At 46.0% G+C, this 25,711-nt stretch overlaps 1 protein-coding gene across 3 annotated transcripts in view; it reads left to right on the plus strand.

Moving 5' to 3' along the window:
* Positions 1-25,711, plus strand: part of WASHC1 (WASH complex subunit 1) — a 59,117-nt gene that overhangs the window by 30,355 nt on the left and 3,051 nt on the right. For all 3 annotated transcript variants that reach the window (XM_083462052.1, XM_083462050.1, XM_083462051.1), the window contains exons 3-9: positions 14,697-14,808; positions 17,124-17,270; positions 20,352-20,488; positions 22,320-22,455; positions 23,257-23,461; positions 24,330-24,479; positions 25,209-25,367. In XM_083462052.1, the coding sequence (XP_083318178.1) occupies positions 14,697-14,808; positions 17,124-17,270; positions 20,352-20,488; positions 22,320-22,455; positions 23,257-23,461; positions 24,330-24,479; positions 25,209-25,367 (1,046 nt within the window). The remainder of the gene's footprint in view (positions 1-14,696; positions 14,809-17,123; positions 17,271-20,351; positions 20,489-22,319; positions 22,456-23,256; positions 23,462-24,329; positions 24,480-25,208; positions 25,368-25,711) is intronic.

Consider the following 25,711-nt stretch of genomic DNA (forward strand, 5'->3'; position numbering starts at 1 on the left):
AACCTTTGTTTGGGAACTTGGTGTGAAGGATGTATCTGGTTTGCTCAGGTGAAAGGGAGGGTAGTGGGGTTTTTGTGGCGGGCAGTGCTTCTTTTCCATTATAAAATACCCTTAGATATTAGCAGATATGAACAAATTTGACAACCATCTCAACATCAATGCTATCTGCACACTCCTTTAAATAATTCAGCAACACTCTCACCAAGGAAGATTACCTCCAGTTGCATGATATACCGGCCCCCTCCCCACCCACTTTTTTCGGGTCTCTTGTGATTTGCAAGAAGGCATCATATGCAGGTTTCCTTTGCCAGTCTTGTTTATCTTAATAAAAGCGGGAAGGCCTGCCTTTTCCCATCACAGTCAACCCCTAAGCCCTCCCACTGGAGTTTAATTTCATGTTCTTTTCTTATGGGTACATTTCTTCCATTCATTGGGCCCCCAAGGAGCAGATTCAGAGAAGTCACTTCACTTTACAGGCATGACTTCAGTCAGAGGTTTGGTGAGGAGGGAGCTGTCTGGAAATATAACACTCTGCAGCTTGAAATATCTCTTGCTGCAAACTCCCAGCAACCAAGTGGGGAGGGAAGGGAGAAGAAGTGCGAAAGGTCTGCTCTTCACACTTGGATGGAAGATTACGCTATCTCTCCCTCCCTATCTCTCTAGTCTTTCCTTTTTGACTAAATGTACTGTCAATGGGCCGTGTCTGAAATTAGAAAGGGCTTGGAGGCTGGGGGGGGGGCACGTAAAGTCTTTTGTTAACAGACTCATGAAAAAGGACAAATCTCTCAGTAGTTTGGGGAGAAGAAATTTCTCTGTGACCGGAGAGCACCAAGGATGTCAGGAGAACTACACAGGACCCGTAACTGCATGGACAGATTTACTACTGTTATTGGCCCGAATATAAGCAGCACCCGAATATAAGCTGCACCTTTAAAATTCAAGGGGGGAAAAGAAAAAAAGACAATACCTGAATATAAGCCGCTCCCTTAAAATTCTGCAGGCACTCACACCCGTTCCATTTTAGCGTATGTCTGTTTCAGCAGCAATCTCGTAAAAGCCAGTTTTTGTAAGGTCGCGAATTTAAGCCACACTTTTCATGGTCAGAATCTGGAAAAAAAGTGAGGCTTATGTTCAGGCCAGTACAGTATGTGTGAACACAACACAGCTTTATTCAGGGAGGTAGTCATTTTAAAAACCAATGTGGGTGCCAGAGGCCTTGTTAGGGGGTGGCCTAGGGACTCCAAGCCCTAGGTCTTTGGGGCAAGATGCCAAATCTCAAATTCTTACCCTAGGGTTGCCACATGTCCGCAACTTCCTGGACATAGCTGGTATTTTATCCTCATAAACAGTGTCTGGGCGGAAATCGCTGAAATGCCTGGGATAATCTGTACAGCAGCTCATGTTGGAAGTGTAGATTTTGTCGAATTTCATTAAAAATAGCTCAAGAACTCTTTTTTGTTTTGAAGAAGCTCAACAACTTTGGGTGAATCTCAGCAACTTTTATGTCCATATTTCCACTTTTTTAAATATGACAACCCTATCTTACCCCCTTTTAAACTTAAATTTTGTTTTCTTGCTTTAAAGGGTGGGTGGTTGTGTGGCAAAATGCAGTGCTAGTGATACCCAAGTTGACTATCTTAATTTGCCCAGGGGCACACAATGGATTTTATTTAGTACTATCATTCCTGTGGATTTTTGGCGGCACGTTGGAGCTTCCCCTCCCTCTCTTTAAAAAAGAGAACTTTAAATGAACTAACACCACCAGCATTATTTTACTTTTTAAAATGCTAGAGCGGTGTGCAAGACCCTTCAGATCAGGGATCTGCCTTGTGCTTATGCTGCTTTGTAAAACACCATGTAGACAGATAAACTAAAATCTTAAGAACAAATGAGCAGCTTATACTGACTACAAAAAGGATAAGGGAGTTAGACAGGAAGACCTATAGGAAGGGCAAAGATGAGGATGGAACAGCAGGCAGAAAAATCCAAGTCGAGCGGCAAAACGAAGAATGCAAACAAGAGGTTGGGAGATGAGAAATGGGTAAAATCAACAAAGAGAACATTGCAATACTGCAGATGTACGATAGCAAGAGACAGCCGGAAGAAGAGCAGCGTTGACACAGAAGGAAGACTGGATCTTAGAGATTGTGCAAATGGAAGTGGCAAACTTATGAACTGATTTGAAATTGAAGAGTGAAAAATACAGAGGAAGGAAAAGCTGCAGGAAGTTAGAAGTGTGCAGTCTACAAAGTGTATGTCAGAAGTGCTACTTTTTTATTATTAAAACAAGGATAGTTTTGCATCTCATCCTGAACATGCAGCTGTAACAATACTCATGTCAGTGTCATTTAATGAAGGTTGACGCCGGAGTCAGCTTCCTTTTATATACTTGCTTGAGTATTGTTTAGCGCAGATTTGACAACCATCTTCCAGTCTCCAGTTTTCCAATAGCACAATAAAGATTCACAGATTTTACATGAAGGTCCCACTACTATAGATCTGTACAAGAAACATACGTTGGCATCTGTCTGTCTCAAGAGATAATAGAAGAGTGTGCTGTTGGGGGTCAAGTCAAGCTGTTGGAGAGTTACAATGCCTGCTGTGGCTGTAGAGACCAATATGGAAGAGACTTGTTTTGTTGCAGCTGGGCAGGCAGAAGAAGGCATCCGTGCTGATGCAAATGTACCATAGCGTTTCTTCTTTCTACACTCCTCCCAGTGGTCATTCCTCCTCTGGTCACTTCTGTGGATTCATGACCTGACTTATTGTCTCCAGGCGCTGTTGGTTGTTGAAATCTGACCTTACCCGCTGAATTAAGGGGTTAAGCAAAACAACTCTTTTCTGTGCATCTGATAAGATCCAATTCAACGGGTGCGATTGAATTTTCACAGGGCACAGCCGTGGAACAGTAAGAAAAGTTCTTGGACCCGGGGGAATTAATTGTTACATAATACAATTGAAATATGGGTCAAGTGAAAGTGTGGGTGATCCCTTGGTGTCACCAATCCCAAACTTTGGGATTGGGCAGGCATCTCTACTTTTGACTTCCAGGTGTCTCTTGAAGACTTTTTTAAAATGTCAACAGGCCTATGCAATTGTTTAACATCTTCTTCAGCATCCAGTTATTTTAATGATTGTTCTATACAGCCAATAACCATATCACACAAGAGTTCTGTTCCCGCCCCCCACATGTGTCAACAGGGCGCATATAAGCAGTTTTTTGCCCCGCCTCAATTTCACCCCCGTTCTGCCTTCTTCTGGGTCCATTGCGTCAATTGGATGTGCCCAAAATGGCCTCCGCCTGAATTACTTTAAGAGTTTTTAAATGTTGCTGTACGCCTTTCTGATGTTTTGCAAGAGGGCAGTATGTAAGAAATAAATAAATAAAATAGTTCTCCACACAAAAAAATAGTTCTATACACACTGAAAATTCCATTTGGTTGCAGAAGGGGAGATTAGGGTAGAAGTCTTCTTCTATTGGACACACTGACTGTCTGAATGGGTCCCCCCCCTCTTGTATGGGGGAGCATTCAGTCACATGAGCCCCCACTTTGCTCCTTGAAGTGGTCCAGTCCAGGCAGAGGACTGGTTCTCTCTGAGAACCGGGGGCAAGGGGGCTGTCGCACACATTATGCAGCAATAGTGGAGCTGCTGGCTATCCCAGCTTCCTGACAAGTGTGCCAGCATGTAGGCTTATCATCTGTTACTTTTTCAGTGTACATATAAACAACATAATGTGTGAGGAGCCTTGTTTAAAGACAGCTTTTACCCATGACAGATGGCCAAGTTGACTTGCTTTTATACTAAAAACCTCCAGTAACTTAAACCCTTGCCTGTTTTTAAGTGTCATTGTGATAACAAAAAATGGGTGAGAATGCAATGGGGCTTTAAAAAATAATAATGCAAGTGAAAAGCTGAGTTAACAATAGATGCCTGCAACCGCAACTTGCAAAATGTATATAAACTGTTTTTTCCAGAATGATAGATTTTGTGTACTTATGTAACTGTCTGTTCAGTATTTCCAAGTCAATTTTACAACGTTTAATTCGTCAAAACAGTCAGATGAGATCTTGCTTTGTTCCATCACTGTTTCTGCATCAATAGAGAAGTTCCCCGTCAAGGTTATGAGCAGAATTGGTAAACATACCGAGAATCACCGTAGATTTTCTCTCCCAGACCCATTTAAACTAGTGCTCTGTAGAAACTTGTTCTCTCAAAGGTGTTTCGTTGCTGCGAAAAAGGCTTCCATTTTTCTACTGCTTTCTCGGGTATTATTATTAATATTATTAATTGTCTTTTATATCCATCTCAGAAGGGACGCGGGTGGCGCTGTAGGTTAAACCACAGAGCCTAGGGCTTGCTGATCAGAAAGTCGGCGGTTCAAATCCCTGCGACGGGGTGAGCTCCCGTTGCTCTGTCCCTGCTCCTGCCAACCTAGCAGTTTGAAAGCACGTCAAAGTACAAGTAGATAAATAGGTACCGCTCCGGCGGGAAGGTAAATGGCATTTCTGTGCGCTGCTCTGGTTCTCCAGAAGCGGCTTAGTCATGCTGGCCACATGACCCAGAAGCTGTACGCCGGCTCCCTCGGCCAATAAAGCGAGATGAGCACCGCAACCCCAGAGTCGGTCACGACTGGACCTAATGGTCAGGGGTCCCTTTACCTTTACCTTTATATCCATCTCAAGGCAGTTGACAAACGTACCCTTTAAACAGCTACAATACCAAAAAACAAACAAACCACAATTAAAAATAGGCTTAGAAACAAAAATGAACACCTAAGACAAAATAAGCACCTTTTAATCTAGCTGGAAAAATGTGTCAAAACAAAATGTATTTAATAGTTTCTGGAAAGTACACACAGTGGATTCTCTAGCCACACTGAAAGCCTTGCTCTCAGTTACTGTGCAGTGAGCTACTGATATTTTGATAATTCTCCTGCAGAACGCAGGTGGTCTCTCAGGTAACCCAATCCTGATCTGAATAGGGTCCTTATATGTTAGTACCAAAAATCTTCCACTTAACCCTTGTTCAGCTCCATCCTGTGCTCTTAAGGCGATGTCATTAAAGAGCCCTGAACTGCACAGAGGAAACCGTGTCCATCGTTCTCCCTACCCCCTCCCTGAAACTAGGGCAGTGCTTTTGGAGGAAGGAGCTGCATAGTGGATTCATTCAGTGTGGCCTAGGACAGGGACGTCCAACTCCCAGGGGGAAAAACTGGCAGTGATCTGGAGTTCAGAGTTGTTGAGCTTTTTTTTTTTAGGGGGGCAGGTCGAGGTTGTTGAACTTTTTTTAGGGGAGGAGCAGAAAGTTGTTGACTTTGGGGAGGGGCTTCTCAAAGTTCTTGCCCTTTTTTAAAACAGTAAGTGTGCGGAATTAAAGTAAATCGCTCACCAACAGCATCCGCTAACAAACGAACACAGTGCGACAGCATACAAGAAAGGAACGAAGACTAAACGCAATGCAGGGAAAGACCGAGGGGGGCGGAGGCATTGTTATAAACAATGCGAGTGATCCTGTGATCGACCACGGTAATCTGGGGATTGACCTGTTGATCGCGATCGACCAGTTGGACACCCCTGGCCTAGGATGTTTGACATTACCTGAGCATCGTAAGACGGAGAGGGTGTATGGGGTGTTAGGGGAGGAGGAGTACCTCTGGTGGGGGACACCTTGTGCTCTTTCTGGGGTACTTTGACCACCTGTGGTCCCCACCCTGCGCTCAGCTCTCACCTGTGGCTACTAGAAGCTGTCAGCATGTGACAGTGGCCGCACCCCAAGAATGGCTTTGACTGGACGGCTAAACCAGGTGAGGGTAGCCGATGGGTCTCAAACCCTCGGTGAATTAGGAACTTCCCCTGCATGCAAAGATAGGCTTTGACCGGTTGAGCAGAATAGACCATCCAGTAGTACGTCCAGTGGTCAAGGAGGCATGCACTTGCTGTAGAGGGAAGTGAGGGGCAGATGGGGTTCATCAATCTGAGAAGGTAGCCCATCTAGGAGAAGGAAAGCTCTGGTTGTAAACCTCCGCTGCCTTACTGGATACCTTTGGGAGAAGAAAAGGCTATGGAGTAAACCCTGCACAAATCTGGAGTGGAGTCCCTAAAACGGTTGGATGGCGTCTTGTACGACTCCTTCTGGCAACTGCTGCAGCCAAGCTGGTGCCAAATGTATTGCTCTACTTTCCTTTGGACCACATCAGCGAGGCCAAGAGGGGGGTCTTGTCGCATGGGCAGCCCTGGACCTCCAGGCACACTGTCCAGGCTTCCACCCCGGGAGGTCACTTTGGTGCTGCTAAGGAGCAGTTTGATTTCACCTCTGGAGGCGCACTCCATTGTCGCTCAAGACAGACGGATGCCAGCAACAATAAGATTATGTAGCCCTTCCCTGCTGGAGCAACATGAAGAAGATATTTTAAAAATTGCAGGTCTGAGAACTGATACCTTTTTATTTTATTTTATTTTTCTTTCTTTTTTTAAAAAATAATATTTATTGATAATTTCAAAATTACAGAAAAGAAAGAAAAAAAATCACAAACAACACTACAATACATAGGGGGGAAAAACAAGAAAAAAAAACAAGACATAAAGACCAATGCAACAATACAGCAAAAAGATAAAAAAAGAAGGGGGGGACACAAATCCCATATTACATATCTTTAACTTCCATTTGCTTGTTTCATTGACCTCCTCACACCTCCCTTTTTGTATTCTAGTTTGATTGATTATTTCAGCAAATTCTTTCCATCTTTCTCAGTTTTTACTAATTTATCTTAACAATTTAACCTATTAATTAACTCAACAAATCCTTTCCATCCTTTCCCCATATTCTGTTATTCAAATTACCTTAAGTTATTTAACCTTATCTTACCAAAAAATACTTTAGAGCTTAACGCTTAATACTCGATTATACATAACTCCTGATATCTTTTCTACTAGAGTCATATAGTTTCATTCCAACATTTTCCCTAATGTTCATTAATTTTAGACTAATTCCGTAGGGGGGAAAAATTCTTTATAAATTTTCTTCCAATCTTCATCCAACGTCTCTTCTTCCTGGTCTCGGGTCGTGTCAGTCCTTACTGTCCATTCCATCTAGTCCATCAACCTGGTAATCTAATGTCCGAGGCCCTTAAGTCTCTTCCATGTCCCTTCTGCAGATCTTCTTCTTGTTGTTTATACTTGCACTTTTCCTTGTCTTTTGTTGGTCTCTTTCTTAGTTTCTTTCCTTTCTCGTTGGGGAGTAGGTCTCTGGGGGATTCCAACCCAAAATTATCTTCGTCCCCCTTCATCCAACCAGCCCATTCCCCAGAGTCCCACTCCCCACAGTCATCAGTGTAGTCCAAAAAATATTTAAAAACATATTTCGAGGTCTCTCCAAAGTTAAGAACCTCCTCAGCTCCAGACTCCCCCTGGCCGACTCCAACTTCAATCTTCAAAGACAGCGGCTTATGCTCCTGTAGGGCCTCGGGTCTCTCCATTTGTATTATTTGAGGTGCAACCGCAACCTCCTCCATTATCTTCTGCACTTGCCCAATCAGTACAGGTTCCTGAGTTGGTCCCTGAATAATTTCTGTATCAATATTCCCTGTTTGTCCACAGTTATTAGCCACAACAGTCATCAAATCCATTTTCTCATTCATCAAATCCATCTTCTCATGCATCTGTTCCAGCAAGGCACTTGTCTTGCATAAAGCAAGCTCCAAAACTTCCTCCCAGCTAATATTTAGTCAAGGTCAAAAAGGACTGGTCCCACGATCTTAATCTGACAGCTGTAGAGTCCTCAAGTAGACTGCAGCAACAGTTTAGCAAGCTCCCTCTAGAGGAGACAATTTCTATTTGTATGCATTTTTTTAAGGCAAGTCCAACACAGGAAAATTACTTTCATTTTTCAGATATTTTGTTTTTTTAGAATGCAGAAAGCAACATTGGAATCAATTTATTTCTCTTCTTTAGCTATCTGTCAAAGTATTCCATTCACAGTCAATGAACCTCTCCAAGAATTTCTGTCTCTGACACCCCGTTCCCAGGTTAGAGACGGTGGAAACTTATCTTTCTTCACTCCCTCTCCTGCAGGCATTAAACAAAGTCCCCCCCCCCTTTTCTCCTGCTTCCAAGGGGGTTTCAGTAATTATAAATGAAGGAAATTTAAACTTTTTTAACGACTTTCCAGGCTTTAGTTTACAAGGTTTTTGCTTTATGTACAAAAAGCGGAAGGCGGACTTCCTGTTTTGAACCTTCCCGCTTTGGTGCCAAATTAAGATATTTCTTGATCCAATTTTCCGTTTCTACTCACGGGTACTTGTTTTAAATCCAATTGTCCACAGGAAAAAGTCAGCGCTCTCCGGCAATGGCTGTGTGGCTTCACTCCATGAAAGTAGCAATCAGTTCGCAGCACCGCGCCGCTCACCCCACTTCACTCCGGAGCCCCAAAATGGTGCCCTGCCAAACCCCACGTTCCCAGGCTTCCTCTGCCTGGGATTTCTAGCGGGTCCCCACCTTCGCCGTGGCGGGAAGACCCAGTTTCCACAGAGCCAGTTCCTCTGGTCGGAGGAACTCCGCCATTCGCCGATGGCGCTAACCCGGAAGTCGAACTGATACCTTTTTAACTCTGGGGAGCAACTCTATTTAAATGTAAAGTTTGGAAATCAAAGCAAATAGATAGGGTGAAAACATGCCCTGTTGAATCTGCTGCAGAAAAAAAACACACCCTTTCTCCATGTACTGGTAAGTGTATGGGTGAGATGTCTTTATGTCTGCCTGTGTGCAGCCTGACAGCTCTGATCTTTACAATTCCCCACAAGGCAGTTTAGCACCTCCCTAAGTGGGACTGTCTGCTAGCATTTCAGCACCTGCAAATCAGGCTCAAGGAGTAATCAAAGTGTGATAAACATTAATTAGGATAATCGCCAATAGCTTAATGGGGGTGGAAGAAGAAATCTTGATTACGTTTTTCCCTCATGGGAATTCTACCCGTCAAGTTTTTGATTGCACTTACTCAGACATGAAATAAGACGTGGAGAAGCTGCTTTGAATGTGAAAGGGGGGAAAGAGGCAAGCAAGTAGGGCTGGGGTGTTTTTCCCCCCATGTGACCGAACACTTGAACTTATTTGGCTTTCCTGTGGGGAAAACACACACTTTTGAGGGAAAATTGGCATTTATAATGGTCTTTAAATGCATCCCTGATCACCCATAAATTGGAAGTGTCTGCTGTTTCCCTCTGTGCTTTCACGAGCAAATAATTGACTGTATAGAAGAAGTTTTGTGCGGGGGTTTTATTGAATGTGCAGCACTCTCCAAGGGCACCGATGTCTCCAACTCTCTCCTGACTCTGAAAAGCCATTGCCAGCCTCCCTCTGCCCCGCCACACAGGAACAGCAGTTGTCTAAGCTGGTACCATGCTTGAAGGAGAGAATCGTAGAATTTTAGAATTGGGAAGGGACACCCAAAGGTCGTCTAGTCTGACCCCCTGCACTGCAGGAATCACAGCTGAAGCATCCATGGCAGATGGCCATCCAACCTCTGCTTAAAAACTTCCAATGAAGGAGAGTCCTGCAACTTCTGAAGAAGTCCATTCCACTGTCAAACAGATTTTACCACCAGAAAGTTCTTCCTGTTGTTTAGTCAGAATCTCCTTTCCAGAGTCCTACCCTCTGGAGCAGGAGAAAGCAAGCTTGCTCCATCCTCCATGTGGTTTTGTATATATTGTGGCATTTTATGCATTGGGACTTGCAGTTATTTTTATTATTCATAGTTTAGTAAGTATTGTAATTGTTAAGAGTGAATTTCTAATTACCATTTGCTGATGTTTTGAGAGTTAATTTTATAGCGTACTATTATATTCCAATAGATTATTAAATATTACTTTATTTGATATAAGTCGTTTCATTTTAAAGTTAGGTTTTATTATGACCTTTTGTATTGAATCAGATTATTATAAGCTGTGTGTTCTTTGTGGTATATTTTGATGCTGTAAGTCACCATGTGCATAGCAATATTGAAGGGCGGCATACAAATTAAAAGTGAAATGAAACGAAATCAAAATTCATTCTTGGCCCTGCACCCCAGTAGTGCTGTGGCTGCCCCACACTCTTGAACTCATACGCGAGCGCGCGAGCGCGCACACACACACACACACACACACCTCTCTGCCCACCGCAGTGCTGAGTCTATACTTCAATTCCCCCTTTTTACTGTTGCCACCCAAACCTGTGAGGTCGGGGGGTTTGTGTGTACACAATAGTTTCTGTCTGGAATTCAGCCTTGTGCTCACCCTTAATCTGCCATTTTGCATGTACGAAAGATGGGCTTCAGGAGCTCCTATGCTTGGCGTCTGCCAACCTGCAAAACCACAGGGCATTCCTGCTGGCGACTGTTCGGTTTCAGCACCCAAGGCTGGCAGCTGGACAGACCACCTTTCCCTTCGCCTGCCCCCCCTCTCTTTTACTGCTCTATCCTATACATATGCAGTAGGTCTTAGGGGGACAGTCATTTAATACTTGAGCTGTTTTATCCTCTTGTGCTGTTCATTTCTCATTTCGTTCTGTAATGTTCTTTCTCCTTGACTGATCATTTACTTTTCTACTTGAGACATGAAATTGGAGTTGCTTGGTATTCTGGGAAGGTCTACTTCACAGCTTTCCTTGACGTTTCTGGTGCTCAGCTGTAATTGCCTAACCTCCTCCCATTCTTTCGGGGGCCCTCTCTTTATTGGAGTGAGTTATTGTTAGTCGATTTGTGCCTGCCTAGGACCCAGCTACTGATTACAAATGACCCTTCGATGACTTATCTGCCTCAGGCAGTTAGTGCCGGCTGGTCTCTTGTTTATCGAGCAGTTTGGCACATATTAATTGCGAACACTGACCTTCATTTCTGAGCCATCCCTAGCCCTGTATTGCCCTGTGAATCCAAGATCTTATAAACCACTCTGGAGTTCACTCTCTTTAACTCCTAATATGGCCTCTCTATCTTATTCAGGCCCCTCTTCCATCACTGCATGCATCAAATCCAGGGGCAACAGCTGCTACCAGAGCATTGGTGCCTTATCCCATCAGACAAAAGGCACTGCATAGTTGTGAAGATCACCGATGAACAAAGTTATGATCTCACTTGTGCATTAAGAGTATGGATTGACAAAGTTGCCGCAAAGCATGGAGATTCTGGAAATGCACTGGTCATCTGTATACAGGTTAGAATAGGGAGCTTATGAAGAGGCCAAACAGACAAATCCAGTGTCCATTTAAGTCCAAGGGTAGCCAATGTTTTGCCCAGCAGATGTTGTAAACTAACTTCTATCAGCTCCAGACAGGATGGTCAATGGATACATCCTGAGAGATGTAGTCCATATCAACCGTAGGCCACCATGTTGACTACCCTGATCAAGCCTTAGCATCCTGATTTCAACAGTGGCTAACTGGGTGATTCTGAAGGACCAGCTAACAAGGGCATGACAGCAACAAGGGCATGCCCTGCTATTTACCTGCTGGTATTCAGCGGTCCATGGAATCTGAACATGGATAATTTTTCAAAGTCTTAACGCAAAGGTTGCTGGTTCGATCCCCATATGGTACAGCTGCATATCCCTGCATTGTAGGGAGTTGGACTAGATGATCCTCAAGCTCCCTTCCAACTTTATGATTGTATAAGGAGCTCAGGGTGGCACACACTTTTGTCTTCCTGTTCCATATTTTGCCTTCATAGCAACTCTTAGGCCAGGACTGGGGAACCTGTTGGGACTCCCAGCTCCCGTCAGCCTCAGCTAACATAGCCAGCGGTCAGGGATGATGGGAGCTGTAGTCCAACAACATCTAGAGAACCTCACATTCCCTATCCTTGCATTTGACTGTGAGATGGTGACTGACCTGAAGTCACCCAGTGAGCTTCATGGCTGAGTAGGGATTTGGACCCAGGTCTCCCCAGTCTTAGGTTGATACTCTAATAATCAAACCAGGGACGAGGAATCTTTTTCTGTGAAAGGTTGCATTCCCTTAGGGTTAAATTGAAAGGGGACCAGAGCCGAGCATGGGGGGTGGGGAGCCCGCCTTCCTTCCTTCCTTCCTTCCTTCCTTCCCCACCCAGTGGGCTACCTGGGGAGGGTGAGATCACTCTCTTGCCAAAGATCTGGACAGATTCCTTGCAGAGCAATGGCTTCACAATTGGAGGCAGTAATGCTTCTGAATACCCGTTGCTGGAAACCACAGGAGGGAAATGTGCTCTTGTGCCTTGTTTGTGGGTTTCCCCTGGTTTGCTGCTGCCTGCTGTTTACCATTCTGCTACAGAGTCCTGGCCATCTGAGACCCTTATCGGTGCTCCCTCCATCACCACACTATCTCTGTCCTTCTGCCTTGAACAGATTTATATTCTAGTGCTTTTGCAATTCAGAGAAAAGGGGCAGATGTTGGTTTGTTTGAACTGTAGGTTGGACTCACACTTTTATCTGCCTCTTAAAGAAAGGACCTCTGCCGCTCTCTGTTTCTAAACGTGTCCTTAAGACTCACCTGAAAGGAATCCTTGATTTTTCATAGCAGAACTTCAGGCTGTACTTAGAGAGGAGACATAACACGGCATTCCAGCTGGTTAAGTCAAGGAAGCCCTAAATATAGTATAAGGTGAATATAAAATGCATTGCGGATCACAGCCCAACTACAATTGGGGTGCATGCAGATGACTGTTTGCCAAGTAATTTTTGCCATCCTGTTACATTGTGGTTGTGATTCCCTGTAACCACTTGGGAAGTAAGTCATCTTCATCTGCATTGGCTTGCAACTTGGGAAGGAAACCTTGGCAAGCTTCTGTATCTGATCAGAAATTTAAGGAGCAGGAAGAGAAAGGCAATACCAGTGACCAGCTTGCCAAGTGGTCATATGCATGATGTGGTGACTTCTCAATTATTAAAATGTTCTCTGTCTTCATCCTTAATTCCTGTTTGAACCCCACGGAGCTTCAGTTAGTCACAACTCATTGCCCTGGTGCTCTGAGTGTTGACATGCTTCCTTTGTGGATTGAGAACCCTTGCAACAATATCAGTATCATGTGGGAAGAGGGCAGAAAGGAAGAATAATAGAATCACAGAGTGGTAGAGTTGTAAGGAATCCTGGGGGTCATTTAGTCCAACCCCCTGCAATTCAGGAATCTATTGCCCAACACAGGGCTTGAACCTGCAACCCTGAGATTATGAGTCTCATTGCTCTACCAATTGAGCTACCCCAGGAGTTAAAATGTGAAAGGCTTAAAGGCATGTGCTTTGCATATTTAAGATCCCAGGTTTAGTCCTTTGGGTTTTGAGTTTAGGGATCTTAAGATATCAGACCCGAAGGCCACAGAGAGCCTATTCCATTCAGAGTAGATAGAACTTGGGTGGGCGGGCTGCTAGTCTGACTTGGAATAAGGCACATATTCGTTCGAAAATGAAAAGGTAAAATGATGCTGGCATGCTCAGCTGTGCAGTTTTTTTCCTTTTCATGTGGAAGTTATTGGAGGTGCCATTGTTCACTGTGAGGCAGCTTTCGAATTCAAAGTGTTCTTCTTGTTGTTTCAATATTTTATGAAATATTACAAATACTCAATGACAGTAAATAGCAGGGAAAGTTCCAAACTATGGTTGAAATAAATAAAAATTTCTTGTTCATAGTCACACCTGTAAGTATAGAGCCTACTCTAGGATGCAGTGCAGAAGTAACAGTGTGTATCCCTCAGTTTCTTGGTTTTATTTTTAGGTTCTCTACAGATGTGTTGTGAATTTGCTGCCCTAGCAAGGCTGCAGTAACAATCACTTTGTGCACCTCCCTTAGTCAGCAACAATTGGATTATTGACTTGGGGATCTTATATGCAGTTTGAGCACTTGTATGTGCCTCGGGCGGAGATTTTGCTGGCACTGGTGAAAAGCTCGGAAGGATTAAATTTGGGTGGGAGGGGTAGGTTTCTTAATGGGGGGAGGGAGCAAAGGCAGGTGCAAAATGAAGCAATGTTAGTTATTTGGCCTGCCCACTACATTGCCACTCCAGCAGAGCTGGATTCTAATATTTTCCCATCAAAACAAAACCAAGCACTGTCAGACCCTCAACCCTGTCGCTTGCTCAATCCTTCTGTCATCTAACACAAGCAAAGTGTTCGCCTGGTCACTCAGCACTGCCAAATCTTGGAGGTGGTTTATAGAGGACAGTGTAAACAACCACATTGAGATCCAAGAAAGCTAAAATGTTTGGCAGACGGTAGCACAGGGATGGGGACCCTCAGGCCTAGGACTCCAATACGGCCCTCCAGCCCTCTCTGTGTGGCCCTTGGAACTCTCTGCAGGCCACATCCTTCACTAGCCCAATTTCACACTCAAAGGGCCTTTGCCCAGCCAGAATGTGTGCTTGAACTCTGATAACTCCTCTTGTTTTTCCAGACGTAGGTTAAAGAGGGGTGTGTGAATGTGTGTATAAAGGTAAGATTTGCAGTAGTTGGTCTGCCCACTTTTGTCTCTGACCTCACCCACCACCGGCATGTGGCCCTCCAAAGACTGCCCAGAAAGGAATGTGGCCCTCAGCCTGTAGAATGTTCCCCGCCCCTGCTGCAGACAAATGCAGAAATAGCAACACAGAAGCTGGTTTCAGGAGGCCACAGGACAAGTCTGAAAGGTGTAGGTGGCTGAGCAGTTAAGTGGTTTGTTGGCTTAACAGTTGAGTATTTTGCTTGAATGTGGATTCTTTCTTAGGATTTCCCAGCAAGTGGAGGCTAGCCGGACACAGCTGCGGGCTATTGATGAGAGAGTCACTCTGGCTCAAGCCAAAATCGAGAAGATAAAGGGCAGCAAGAAAGCTATCAAGGTACCGCATGCTTGCTGTGGCTACTCTTCTGAAATCCCTCACACTGGTTTGACTAAAGGGCCCAACTTATTAAATATGGGAATCTGGTGTTGGTGGATTCTTGCAGTTGCCCAGTCCAGATTTCTCCCCCTGCTCTTGGCCTCTGTACTGGAAGAAATGTTTTCCCTGACCTGATGGTCCAAATATATTCTGCATGCAAGGAAAGCCAATGTCATGCCCTCCAAATATTGGTGGACCTCACCTCTCGTCATCCCTGACCATCGCCCTTGCCAGCTGAGGCTGCTGGGAGTTGGGGCCCTATATGTAACACCAGGGTCCCCTTTATGGACTTTAGTTATCCTTTGATTTGGGTCGGAGGAAGAGGAAGTTTTTACTGGCAGAAAAATGCAGGGCATTACAACCACAAATTCGAGGTGTTTGGAATTTTTCAGAGCTCTTATGCTGAAGCACTGCACAGCTCTAAGCTCATCTGCAGCAAGCCTCTCTTCTCTTTTTGGAGGAGTGGGGGTGGAATTCTATTGCCTTTAATCTCCCCAATTCAGTTTCTCCTATTAAATCCTAGAGCATTACTGAGCCCAAAGGATGTTCCTCAATAGATGCCCCTGCTTTCCAATATTCCAAAGTCCTCTTCTCTTTTATTATTTCTGCCGCATTTCTCCTCCTCCCTCAGTGCATAAAGTGCCTTGCAGTATTTCTATCTTTCTTTCATTGGCAAATGGCTGAGTTTGAGCGTTAGAAGTCAGAGATGAGGGCTCGCCCACAGTCACTGGGGAACTGTTAGCTGAGACATGGCTTAAACTGATTTCCCCTGTCTGGAATCACATTGACCCACAAGGGGTCTCGCTAGTTACATTGCAAGTGCTCCATTCTCATATTATGCCTATGAGTTTGAGTCCACTAAGTACATTGTTGTAAAGGGTTCTCCTGGGAGGGTGCCCTTAGACAACCCCACCTACTCAGGAGTTCCTTGGAAGAGAGATGCTGAATGACCAGGATAAAAACCAACCCTGCCAGGTAGTACCTGCTGCCACCTGTTAGTCCCCCAGCCTGAGCCAGGGGAAACTCAGGCTCTTTCTGGACATCCTTGGGATTCTCAGAGGCAAAAGACAGACCAATCGCTGTCCTTTGAGCCCCAAGCCCACAGTTACTCAACAGCATAATGCCAAGCACCCAGGTACCAGATTTAGAGCCACAGCAGGATAAGTGCAATACTTTATTCAGGAGGGTATAAGCATAAAACCCACTGCCAATAAAAGACAACTAAGAAAAGGCTAAGGACACGGGTGGCGCTGTGGTCTAAACCACTGAGCCTCTTGGGCTTGCCGATTAGAGGGTCAGCAGTTTGAATCCCCGTCACGGGGTGAGCTCCTGCTGCTCGGTCCCAGCTCCTGCCAACCTAGCAGTTTGAAAGCACATCAAAGTGCAAGTAGATAAATAGGTACCGCTCTGGCGGGAAGGTAAATGGCATTTCCGTGTACTGCTCTGGTTCTCCAAAAGCGGCTTAGTCATGCTGGCCACATGACCCAGAAGCTGTGCGCCAGCTAATAAAGCGAGATGAGCGTCGCAACCCCAGAGTCGTTCGCGACTGGACCTAATGGTCAGGGGTCCCTTTACCCTTTACCTTTAAGAAAAGGCTAACAGTTCAAAAATGCATTCAGGAATTCGAGTGCAGAGGAGGAAATAACAAAGCCAGCTTCTCTCACCCTAATACCAACCATTAAAGTCATGGGCCCCACTGAGGCAGCAGGCTACACCCAGGCCTGCATAGAGGTTGCAATTCACGACCCTTCTTTGAGCCAGGGCCATCAGACCAAAGTCGGAGACCATTTTAATAGAGAAGGGTAGATTTTGCTTAGCCAATCAGGGTCTTGGGGCATCTCCCCTCTATCGCTGGAGGCTGTACGTTCAGGTTGACCATGCAGCTGCTCAGTTAATTCCTGCGCATAGTGACCTTGGCACCAGACACCCATAGGTGGCAAGATGAACTAATTAATGGAGCTTTCCCCCCTCAGTGGAGACTGTACTCTAATTCTCAGTAAAAAGCCATTTTAAAATGAGTCAAAAAGGGGGAGTGATTTCTTTGCAAGTATATTTCATATCTCAGAGTGCCTCAGCATGACTTGTAGGTTTATTGCACTGGTAAGGAATTGAAAGCTAGGAATTGAAAGCACTCAAATGCCGTTCATGAGTCCTAACTTTGCATTAACAGACTGATCCCATATGTGCTCACTTTCCATCGCCACATTGCATGTGTCCAGGCAACATGCCCTTTTCCTGTTCAGGTTCTATTTCTCCCTTTGCATTTGTCCTCCCAGGTGTTCTCCAGTTCCAAATACCCTGCTCCCGAGCGGCTGCAAGAGTACTCCTCTATTTTTGCCGGTGCTGAGGACCTGGATGCACAGAAACGACCAAGGCGCAAGATTCAGAGCAAGCACAGAGTATTAGATGAGAAAACTCTGCAGGTAAGGCAGACAGCTTGCCAGCATCCTGTATCCGCAGGGATGGGACTCCTCTTGGGTTTGGATTTTGAATGGCTGGGATGTGTGGATGAAAACCTTAATTGGGGCGACAGGAATAGCATTAGGAGAACCCTAGGGAATCAGAAGTATGGCAGAGAACAGGAGGGTTCTCTACCCCTGTTGCTGTATCAGGGTACCAAATCAGGGTGGCAAGTGTGTGTGCGTGCATGCGCATACGTGCGTCCGTGTGCCCTACTGACTGTGTCACCCAGAGGTGGGGGACAAACTACTTTCTGAGTTGTTTGGGGCCCACACGGACAGGCTGAGGAAGAAGAGAGGAAAGAAGCTCTCAGTTCCCTTGGTAATTGTCTACTTCTCCCAGGCTCTGGTCTGGAGGTTTTCAAACTCTTATGCCTAGAAAGTTCTTTGGGTAGTTCTTAAGGTGTTCTCCATAACGTGAGCTTCCTATTCACAAGGAGCTCCATTTCAGAGTGTTCTGCCCTCGCTAGAACATTGGAGCTACTGAACCAGAGTCTGTGCCCACAAACCTGGAGTATTTTTCCTTTTAGCAAGTAAGTTTTATAATGCAACTGGCAGTTCCTCCGGCTCTTAGGATTCCCTCTGGGATTCCCTTGTTGGCTGCGGAGAACCAGCCAGTTAAGTACCCGAGAGTGGCAAGCAATATAGCTCACCAATCATTTTACAGGTCTTATTTTAGCCAGGGAAACGTTCTTATCCTCAAGAGGAGTGCTAGCATGTGATGCTGCCTTGCTCCGACGTGGCTAACATGCAGTTCTGGGACCTGGAACAGATGGGAAAACTCTTCTTCTTTTTTTCAGACCAGAGATCAACTATAAACTGCTTCTGGGCGCACTCTTTCTTTCCTCCTTCCTAGAGAACCCAAAAATAAAGCTGCCTTTGAATTATTCAGCGCCTTAAACTTTTCTGCAGTTTAATGGAAGCAGAGTCTGTCACAGTAAAAAGTGACATGAATATTTCAGACTGGGCTCGGAAGTCATGGGAAGTGTGCGGAGAGCTTGTTAGCCCACCCAAAGGCAGGGCTGCTCCCAGCTGCTCCCCTCTGGCCCTCGCTAGTCAGCTGGAGTCTGCCAGTGACATTTTTCAAAGGGAGGCTGATAAAATATGCCGTGTGCTTCTCTCTGAAGGACACATAGCAGGCATATCTGGAAGCATGTCGATAGTCCTCACAAAGATGGCCATTCAAATCTCACGTATTCTCATGAAATGAACAAAAACAACATTCCCCACCACTGAGTTAAGAGTATCAGCTAGCAGATGGTGGGGAAAGATCTCTGCCAAGAATTTTAGTGAGCCACTGCTGCTTTGGGCTGAGTGGGCAATCTAGTCTGTTTCGCTTCCCACGTGCAAGGCTCCAGTTTAAAAATCCGGAAAGTACGAGTTGGGAAGACCTCTGTAGAGCTAGCACCGAGTATAATTCTCCATTTGATGTTTGAATACCTGCTGAACCCATCACACCTATACTATAGCAGGGAGGCAAGTGCGAAGCTACAGCATCATGAGAGATGCGAAGCGAGACCCATCAGACAGAGTGCCAGGCATGCAGTGCTAATTGAAATTTATCAAAGGGAGGCTTTTGCAACCACTCGCTGCTCCAGGACTAAGCGAGGACAGGGAATGCTGCTAGCAAAGGCATCAGCACTCTGTGGTGCTTAAAAATTAAATGTTGATGCATGAATATTAATGCTCAGAGGGAAGGTTTTATTTCTGAAGTTTATTGACCCCTTCCCCAATAACAGTTCGTCCTTTCCTTTTACCTTGGAACATGTTAAGATGTTCATTTCTCAGTGTATTTCAGTTTATCTACAGAGTCTCTCTCTCTCTCTTACTCAAAAGTGTGTGTGTATGTGTACCATATATCATAGCATCATAGAGTTAGAAGAGACGCCGAGAGTCATCTAGTCCAACCATATCCAATTTGAAACCGTATGGAACCCTGCTTAGCTTTTTGCAAATGTGCTAGCAGTTTTATTGCTGCACTACTAGGTATATATGTGTGTACACACGCAGACGCGCACACACACACACACGAGAGAGAGAGTTTTATTGAGGAGATATAGCTATATTTCCAATAAAGCAGTACCATAAAACAGAAATACAACATAAAAACAAGTTCAATGGCATTATGAAAACAGATGAAGCAGGAATTTAATAGTAACAGGGTCCAGTCTTATGGGTCTCACAGAGCCTGGGCAAAAAGGTATGTCTTTACAAGACATCTGAAGCAACTGATTTGTGCTGCTCAATATACAGCAAAGGGAAGAGCATTCCACAGTGCAGGAGCAATGGTGGGAAAATGTCTATTTTGAGGGTCACCACCCTGTGATACTCTGAAGGCTGCAGTGCCATGGGCAAAATTCCCAAAATTATCTGAGCTATCTAACAGATCTATGCAGGGGCAAACCGTCTTTCGGGGTTTCAGGTCACAGTCTTCCATGCTGGTAACAAGACCCTGAACTACACATGCCTTTAACCAATCAACCCCCCTATATCTTTAACCTCCCCCCACCTCCAAATCACCCATTTGGCTTTGGGAAGAGCAGGGGAGGCTACTGCAGAGTCAAAGAAGACATGGCAGGCAGCATTTGGAATAGGTGAGATGGTGAACTCAGATAGGACAGGGAGGCCAGCTTGCATGTTTTGATTTTTTACCTGTGAAGTGTTAAAGGAAACATCTTCCTCTCTTCCATCTAAGTACTTGGCTGTAATCATTCCTATGCATTTGTGGGAGGGGGGAATGCAGTGCTATATTTGGAGGACAGAGTTGCAGTGAGTGGGTGGTGGAAAACCTGCCCTCCAACCTTGGCAGGGACCTCACAGGGGGTTCCCTGAGCTGGAACAATGTCTCTTTCAAAGGCAACCCCAGAGTGCACAGGGAAGGAGCAATACTGCTTGACCCACCCACCCCTCTCAACCCAAGAGAAAGTGTGGCAAGCAGTGCAATGTGCTTGAGAGACAGAGGTGGCACCCCATTTCCTGGGAAATGGGCAAAGAACCTGCCGCCTCGTCTACGTTGTTGACAGCTACATTGCTTCTGTTTTGCAGGAGAAACTGAAGTACTTCCCAGTTTGTGTCACTGCAAAAGTCCATCAGGAAGACGATGCAGAAGAAGGTCTCGGAAGCCTCCCTGGGAATATTAGTTCTCTGAGTTCTCTGCTGCTCTTCAATACCACAGAGAACCTGTAAGTGTTGCCTGCTTTTTGCTAGTCCCAAGTGGACTGAAATACCTGCTGTGAAGGACACTGACACCCTCCTGCAGCCCCAACCCAATATGGTAGCTCACTACCAACAGATGATCCTCCCCTCCTTTTTTCTTTTCTTGCCACTGCTCACTTATGGCAAGGGGTGAATGATTCTCACTTCCTTACAGTGGTCTTCTTGGGAAGACTGCCAGCCAAATTCAAAGTCTCCTGCCTGGTCCCTTTGGCCCGCCACCCCTTCTGATCTCCCACACACGTTAAACCAGTAGCGTACCATTTTTGGATGAAATAGTCCAAGCAACATGAGGGACAGCCAACACCCAAGTGTGCCCAGTAACCAGTACAGCCCAGAAATCCAATTAAGCAGTTTATTTAAGAGGTGCAGAAGGGGGAGAAGCAGAGAGTGTGCGCAGTCCAAAGGATAATAAAACACTGAACTGGACTAATTCATTCTAAACTAGGCAAACTAACAGAAGCACTGTAATCTCTGAAGCTGGCAGCCCCTGCAGCTGGTTGCAGGATTGTTGACAGCATTTTATTTGTAAGGGCTCTTAGCCTGGATGGGCTCCTGATTGACATGTGACTCCAGGGTAGCCAGTCAGAAATGCTACACAGAGCCAGGAAGGTGCAGACGACATCTATCTGGAAATTAAGAGATTGGGCATCTTCAGTGTTGATTCCTGCCCAAGTGGTCCAGCTTTCCTTGTAGACGGCCAGCTTCTCAGGAGGAGCTGTGACTTTTCTAATGGACATAGTGGAGGACTGGAGAATGTGGCTGTCTTAAAGGAAACAGGCTAGGGCAAGGCAGAGCTGCATCACACCTGCTGAACTTGTTTTATTTCTGAAGCAGCCACACCTGAACCCCCCTTAGTCCTGTTTCTCCCTATGAAACCCACCCATCTGAAGCCTGGTTTCCTTCCCAGCCTCTTCCTATTATGCAGATTCTCCTCCCTCCTTCCCACCCACCATCTTCCTGTTCCTTCCCCCCTTTTTCTTTTTTTTTTTTTTTGTCTTCTCATAAATAATTGTGCTTATAACATTCTGAAGCACCAGCTGCGTGTGCACTTGAAAGAGGTGTGTTCTTGGGGCAGTGGATTTGCCCTGGACAACAGTATAAAAAGTAAGAAATGAAGGGGGAGGGGGAGGTTTGAGCAGGAGAAATGTCAACAGGTTGATAGATGTGTCCCTGCTCTTTCAAGTTCCCCTTTATGGTACCCTCAGATCTCAGTTCCTGCTCTATGCCTGAGGAAGAATACTTGCCCTTGACTTGGGCCCTAGCTGGTGCAATGTTATGCAGTTTTGTGGCCCAGTGAATTAAATGTGAGCAGGATTTTAGATGTTTGTCTCTGCTGCAGCTTCCTTGGGCAAGGCAGAATCTTTTAACCTTAGTTTTTCATCAGCAAAATGGGAGCAATGATGATCTGGCTAGAGAGCAGGAACAAAATTTAAGGAAGATACAGATATGTTTCAAATCTTCCTCTGACTTGGGAGCTGCTGTTGTCTGATTCTTCAAGGTTACTGTTTTTGAAATTCTTTTTTAAATTTTTCAAATAAGTTTTGTTATCCTACAATAAATCGGAGGTAGAGCTGCTGTCTGTTGTGTTGCTTTGAGGGAGATCTGTGCAGGTTCAGGCTTGTGGCAGCATTTCTTGGCTCTCTGTGGAGTCTGCAAGAAGGTGAAATCCTGATAATTGGAGCAGGAACTCATTTTCATTTTAGTCTGGCCCCACATTCCTGCCTGCGTGAGTCTGCTGTGCTCTGGTTGAGATGGACTAATGTGATTCTCCCCCCCCCCCCCCTTCTTTGTGGCCAGTTACAAGAAGTATGTTTTCCTTGATCCTCTGGCTGGAGCAGTAACCAAGACCCATGTGGCTCTAGCGACAGAGACAGAAGAGAAGCTCTTTGATGCCCCGCTCTCCATCACCAAGAGAGGACAGCTGGATCAGCAGGTGAGACATTCTGGGGTGTGAGGTTGAGGAGCCAGGGAAGGTTTAGGTTTCTTAAATGTGTGCGTTGCTTCCCACTCTGAATGTCCCAAAGCGATTTATAACCACCGTAGAATAATATTGCAGTGATTAAATCACACAAAAATTATTAAAAACAGATTTAACAGTACTGTTGTTATCACTGATGCTGCCCAGGAATGAAAAAAATGCATTTGCCTGATGCTGAAATGACCAGGTTGGTGCCAGGCAGAGCTTTCTGGGGAAGGCATGCCATAAGTTGCAGGAGGCTGCTGGAGAGACATCCCATTCTGTCATGACTCTCCACACCTCCCTCAGATGTGGCATGCAGAGGAGGACCTCAGAGGACTTCTCTCGGGGTCTGGGGAGGTTCACAGAGGGGAAGGTGGTCTTTTTTGGTGCAGGTGAAGAGATTCCAAATTGCCCGTCTTCCCAGGGCTGGGATCCAAGTGTTGGTGATGAGGGTGTCCTCTGAAAGAGATCCCTTGCCTCCCCACACCTTTCTGAGAGGCCTGTTGTTAGCCCTTAACTACCTCACATTTGATTTCAGAGAAAGAAGGGTCACCGTGAGCTTGCCAAGAAACCGGCGGGGGCCAGTAGCATGTACATTAAAAAAAGAAACACCAGTTTATCATACCATGACATGGATTTTTCCAGGTTCTGAGAAGAGGGAGGCTCTGGTTGCCGTTTCTCCCCATGTTCCTCCTGGTTGTCCTGCTTGGGTGGGTGTGGGTGTGTCTTGCTGTTAACCACAACTAATAGTCTCACTTTTTGTGTATATTCCAGGTGGCTGAAAATTACTTCTACGTGCCCGATCTAGGGCAGGTGCCCGAGATAGACGTACCTTCCTATCTGCCCGACCTGCCTGGCATCGCTGCTGACCTCATGTACAGTGCTGACCTTGGGCCTGGCATTGCGCCCTCTGCTCCTGGGCCCGTGGTACTGGATCTCCCCACCTTCAGCACCGAGACGGCAGAGCCCTTCCGGCAAGGTATTCCTCCTCCTTTTTTGCCATTAACCAGCCAAGATGGCTATACTCTGCCTCCACAGTCACGGGCAGCAATGCTTCTGAATACCAGCTGCTGGAAACCACAAGAGGGGCAAGTTCTCTAGTGCGGAGGTCCTGCTTGCAGGTTTCCCACAGGCATCTAGCTGGCCACTGTGAGAATGGCCACTGGGTGATCCGGCAGGCTCTTCTTGCCTTAAGTAGAATCCTATGCAAGGTCTGCTAACTTTCTACATTATTTGTTGTTTGTTTCTGAAATGTAGGTGGAAGGAGAGAGCATACCGATGTTAGCTCATGACCCTTGATCCCTGCTCCTGATGTAAAGAATTAGACCCAGAACACCCTTGATTTAGTTTAATGGTTCTGGTGAACATTGGGGAATAGTGATTTGGGGCTGACTTGTATGGTGGTCCTGTTTCTTAGGAGGTTTGGGGTTGTGACAGTGTCTGATTTGGTTGCAGAGGGGTCAGACCATTTCCTTCTGTGACTTATTACTATTGCATTCCGCCCCCGCCCCCCCCCCCCGGTCTGTGTGATAATTGTATTTTTTCTTGAAACATGGGGGTACAACTAATTGCTGTCCTAAAGGCCTGCAGAACTGAAACCTCAGGAGCATCCAGGACACGGTTGGGAAACTTGTGGTGCTCCAGATGTTGGCGACTCCCTTCTATTGACTCCAGCTAGCATGGCCAGTGGTCAGGAGCAATGGGAGCTGTAGTTCAGTAAGAGCTAAAGGGCCACAGCCTCAGCAGCCTCCATCTAGGGGGGGGGAGGACTAGTGACACGGAAAGAGGGCTTGCGTTAGCACTCCCCTTTCATTTTGTTAATCTTTATTCCGTTGTCCCTCTTTCAGATCTTCAGGAGGATGCACCCCCACCACCGCCTCCTCCCCCACCTCCACCCCCACCCCCTGCGAGTGCCCCACCTCCCCCACCCCCTCCTCAGGCCCCACCTCTGTCCAAGTCTCAAGGGAGCAAAGAGAGCAGTGCAGCAGCAGCATCAGGTAAGGCTGGCATGCTTCTGGGTTATTTGGAAGATTGAATTGTATTGCAGTTGTATAGCCCTTTCACGTGTTCATGAATCTGCACAATCTAATTGTAATTCTTACAATAGGGGTGGCTAACCTGCAGGTGGAAGGGTGGGGAATATTGCTAGACCTCGACTCCCATCATCTCTGACCACTGAGCCATGCTGGCTGCGGTTGATGGGAGATGGAGCCTAGCAACATCTGGTGGGCCACAGGTTCCACACCCCTGCTCATTACTGTCCCCCATATGACAGATTTGGGGTGCAGAGGGAGTGGGGAGGAGCTGAGGCTGACAGTGGCCTGCCTAAATCCACTTAGCAAGTTCAGGGCTGGGGTGAGAGTTGGACTGAGGACTTCCTGCTTTGCAGCTCAGTCTCTCTAGCCACTACACCAGCATTTGTTAAATTTGTAGTTAGCTTGACCTCTCCTTTAAAGGAGATTTTCTTGAGCTTGGTCCCTTGGTCCCTCCCCTGGGATTGGCACCTAGAGAGCAGGGGGACCTTGAGGGAGGGAGTGGAGTGGTTTAACATATGATGCCCAGGAAGCCACGACACGAGGTTCCCAGGGCAAAAACAGCAGAGCTCTTTAGCAGAGCATCTTGCCGCATCCTTTTGGACTGGTCCCAAAGCCAATTCAGGCATGCAGTCCCTGCTGGGGACCACATTGTGGGTCTTTTGAAGAGCCCATTTCTCTCCTTCTCTGCAGCTGCTCTTCAGGGGGCGCCAAAGGAGGTTGTGAACCCGTCGAGCGGCAGGGCCACTCTGCTGGAGTCCATCCGCCAGGCTGGCGGCATTGGGAAGGCAAACCTCCGCAGCGTCAAAGAGCGGAAGCTGGAAAAGAAGAAGCAGAAGGAGCAAGAACAAGGTGCTGGCTGCTCTCCCCGTTCTGTTTCTCCCCCAGTCAGAACCAATGGGTTGTGTCAAATGGGATCAAACATGGCAGAGCCTAAGGTGCCCCCTCCAGCAGACCCTGTATTTACTGACCACATTTAACCTCCAACAGCAAGACTACATTACTGCGTTTCCTTAGGAATGACTTGGCTGCTGGTTAGAAAGGTTATTATGGGAAGCATTCTCATACTGAGAACCAAGGAGGCAGGTTAGAGGAAGTGGCCTCTTAAAAACGTGGCTTAGCCTTTTTATAAGCCCTCTTCACTCTCTGCTTAGGCTACATCACAGCCTTGCATTTCCTTAGGCTTGTTTCAAATA

Source organism: Podarcis liolepis, assembly GCF_965112155.1.
Source record: "Podarcis liolepis genome assembly, chromosome: 10".
In the NCBI taxonomy this organism is placed as follows: Eukaryota; Metazoa; Chordata; class Lepidosauria; order Squamata; family Lacertidae; genus Podarcis; species Podarcis liolepis.